The sequence below is a fragment of the Geospiza fortis genome, unplaced genomic scaffold (assembly GCF_000277835.1).
Source record: "Geospiza fortis unplaced genomic scaffold, GeoFor_1.0 scaffold35, whole genome shotgun sequence".
NCBI classification, from domain to species: Eukaryota; Metazoa; Chordata; class Aves; order Passeriformes; family Thraupidae; genus Geospiza; species Geospiza fortis.
This window is the reverse complement of record NW_005054453.1, coordinates 154990-158015: the sequence shown is the minus strand read 5'-3', so window position 1 is coordinate 158015 and position 3026 is coordinate 154990. Positions and strand designations below refer to the sequence as shown.

At 46.5% G+C, this 3026-nt stretch overlaps 1 protein-coding gene across 1 annotated transcript in view; it reads right to left on the bottom strand.

Annotated features, from left to right (window-relative positions):
• RAB33B (RAB33B, member RAS oncogene family) overlaps nucleotides 1-2451 on the bottom strand; it is a 13800-nt gene extending 11349 nt beyond the window's left edge. Inside the window, exons 1-2 of the mRNA XM_014309797.2 lie at nucleotides 2438-2451; nucleotides 2097-2142 (exon numbers count right to left, since the gene is read on the bottom strand). Of these exons, the coding sequence (XP_014165272.1) occupies nucleotides 2097-2142; nucleotides 2438-2451 (60 nt within the window). The remainder of the gene's footprint in view (nucleotides 1-2096; nucleotides 2143-2437) is intronic.
• Between the last annotated feature and the right edge of the window lie 575 nt (nucleotides 2452-3026).

Here is a 3026-nt window from a genome sequence, read left to right as displayed (position 1 = left end):
CGGGAACGGGAACGGGAACGGGAACGGGAACGGGAACGGGAACGGGAACGGGAACGGGAGCGGGAGCGGGAGCGGGAACGGGAACGGGATCCGCTCGGGAATCTCCGAGCAATGGGAACAGGATCTGCTCGAGAATGATCCTGACCTCCCAAAGATCAGCTGTCATGTGGTTGCAGGACAGTGCTTTGAGCAACCCACTATTACTCATATCAAAACAAGAGGCTACACTAAATTAGAAAAACATTAAAACATCCTGAGTTCAAAGCAACTTCACTTACAGTGCCCATCTTACATTTTGTCACTCCCTTTCCCCCTCTCTTGGACCAATCCCTGAGACTGCAGAGATGCTCCTCCACCCTGCAGTCCTCTTCTGAGACAGGATGATTCCATTTGTGCTCTCAAATAATTCATTCTGTCAAAGAAGAGGGGTAATTTTATTGAAGGGAGATTAAAGGGTGGGGGGAGGAGGTTGTGCCACCCTCAGGTTCCTAATGTCCCTTGCACAGAATTGTTCCTTCCTGCACCCCGAATGCCAAATGTGTTTTGTCTAAGGAGAGGAAGCACAAGCAAGCCCATCTCTGTAAGCCCAGTGGTCAAAGAAGAAGAGAAATGCAAATTCTTGTGGGGGGTACTCTGATTTGGGCTCTGTCAGGGTGCGCACAGGTGAGTTTAAACCGCTGCTCATGGGCTCTGCCAGCAGCTCATTTAACTGGTTTTGGTCTGGGTTATACTGGAGGGCAAAGTGAATCAGAATTAGGTCTGAGCTCTTCAGCAGCCCTTAACTTCTTCAATTTCACCAGCCAGGACTTTAGATGCCAGAATCAGCACACCCCGCAGTGGCTGAGGCCGTTCCTGGTCTTCAGTGCTCGGCTGTTTTGAAATGAGCGCCCCAAAACCTCGCCAAAACCATCGCCTCACGATGCTGCCACCAGCCACCCCAGTCCCTGTTGTGTTAGCCCTGAGACAGAACCTCCTTCACGGGAAACACAGCTGGGCCCTGAAACAGTGCACTTAGAGCAAATAACCTAGTTTAAACCTGAGAGTTTAGGTTTTCTATCAGATGTGGACACTTTTATGTGAGCTATTTCAGTGTGGTACTGGAAATTTCATCGCTGCTGCTATACTTGAAGGAATAAAGATGTTGATTAGATCCTTACATTTCATCCAGCACAGACTATTTCCAGATATTCCTTTTCCTTTCTAATATATTTGGAAACCAGAAAATAGAATTGAATTTATTTTTCGTCACAGAATAAATTAAAAATGCTTATTGCTATAAAAGCTCTTGAAAAACCTTTTGGTTTTCTTCTTTTGCAAGGACAAGTACTTTTAAAGTGCTCTTCAGTTGTGCTCAGTGAATGAACATGTAAGGGCCTAAATTCACAGCTATTTTTATTTAGCAGATGTAGAATTTTCCAAGAAAGGGGATTCTGAAAATAGTTGCAAGTCTCTGGACTTGCTTAGCATTTCAAGAATAGTTATTTCTGTTTTCTCCTGAAGGAATATTTTAATGTGTTAGTCCCATGAAAGTGCAGAGTGTTCAATACCTAAAAATTGCCTCTACTAGGTCCTAAGTTAAGGAACAAATTAGGGGGGGAAAGGGTAAGTCTAAGGTTGTCTCATTGACTTGTTTTTTTTCTGATCAAAAAGTTTCCAGGTGATTTAATGACAAATAGTTTAAAAATGCTTTTAGAGTCTCTTTAAAGCTTTTTTTAAAGCTTTGCAGAGATACTGTACCTCTGACTTCATACTTCCTGTCAGAAGAAATCTTTGGTGTGAGGGCTTTGGTGTGGGGCTTCACATCTTCCATCTTTGCCAGAAGAAGTCCTGTGCTTTTGCAAGGAAAAGTTCTACTATCGCAAGACTTGACTCTGCGAGTTTTAAGGAGAGTTTTACCCCCCCTACCACATTCCTTTATGACAAAATACAGACGGCAGAAATGTTGGAGTAGCAAAGAACAGCTTTTTGAGAGATGGGGTTCAAGGACCCTGTATGTCAGACTGAGAAAGCAAGTGCTAACACACCCTGTTGAAACCACAAAGTCAAATGTCTCATCTGAAATGAAGCTTTGACACAGCTGCTTTACTGCCACTTACCAGAATGTGCCTTTCATATTCTTCCATGCCCTTATTCTTGTCAAAACTATAAGCCAAAAAGTTTTCTGAAGATTAAAAGCAGTAGAACCTGTCCCATTTCTGGTTTGTGCTTGGATGTTTTCCTCATTGCATGCCTGGAACGGGCCTGTCTGCACGGCTGATGTGACAGCTCAGTAACTTGTGCATCAAGGGCTTGGCACAGAGCCCTGGGCTCTCCCCACAGCCCAGCCCTGCAGCAGCACTGCCTGCACGTCCTGGCTCCACCATGGGCTCACCATGGCCTGCAGGGGAATCTCGGCTCTGGGGCCTGGAGCACCTCCTGCCCTTCCTCCTCCCCTCACCTCAATGTCTCCATGTTGTTTCCCCCACATGTTCTCACCTCCTGCCCTTCCTTCTCCCCTCACCTCGGTGTCTCCACGTTTTTTCCCTCACATGTTCTCACCTCCTCCTCTTCTCTGACTAGGAGAAAATGTGATTTTCTTCTGATTGTCTTCTTAAATATGTCATCACAGAGGCATTACCAGCCTCTCTCCTTGGCCCAGTGTTGGCCAGCAGCATGTCCACCTTCAGAGCCATCAGGGATTGGCTCTGTTGGCCATGGTGGAAGCTCCCAGCAGCTTCTCACAGGAGCCATCTCTGTGGCCTCCCGATACCAAAAACCAGGCCATGCCAAACCAATACACTTGCAAAGACAAACACCATCACTCCAATGTGTCCCCTTTCCTTCTTCCCTCACTTTATACACTGAGCATGGTGTCAGATGCTCTGGAATATTCCTTTGGTCAGCTGGGATTGCCTGTCTGGGCTGGGTCTCCTCCCTCCCAGGCACCCTCAGCTTCCTCACCAGTGTGGCAGCACAAGAAGCAGAAAAGGCCTTGGCTCTGTGTGAGCCCTGCTCAGCAATAACAAAAACATCTCTGTGTTATCAAC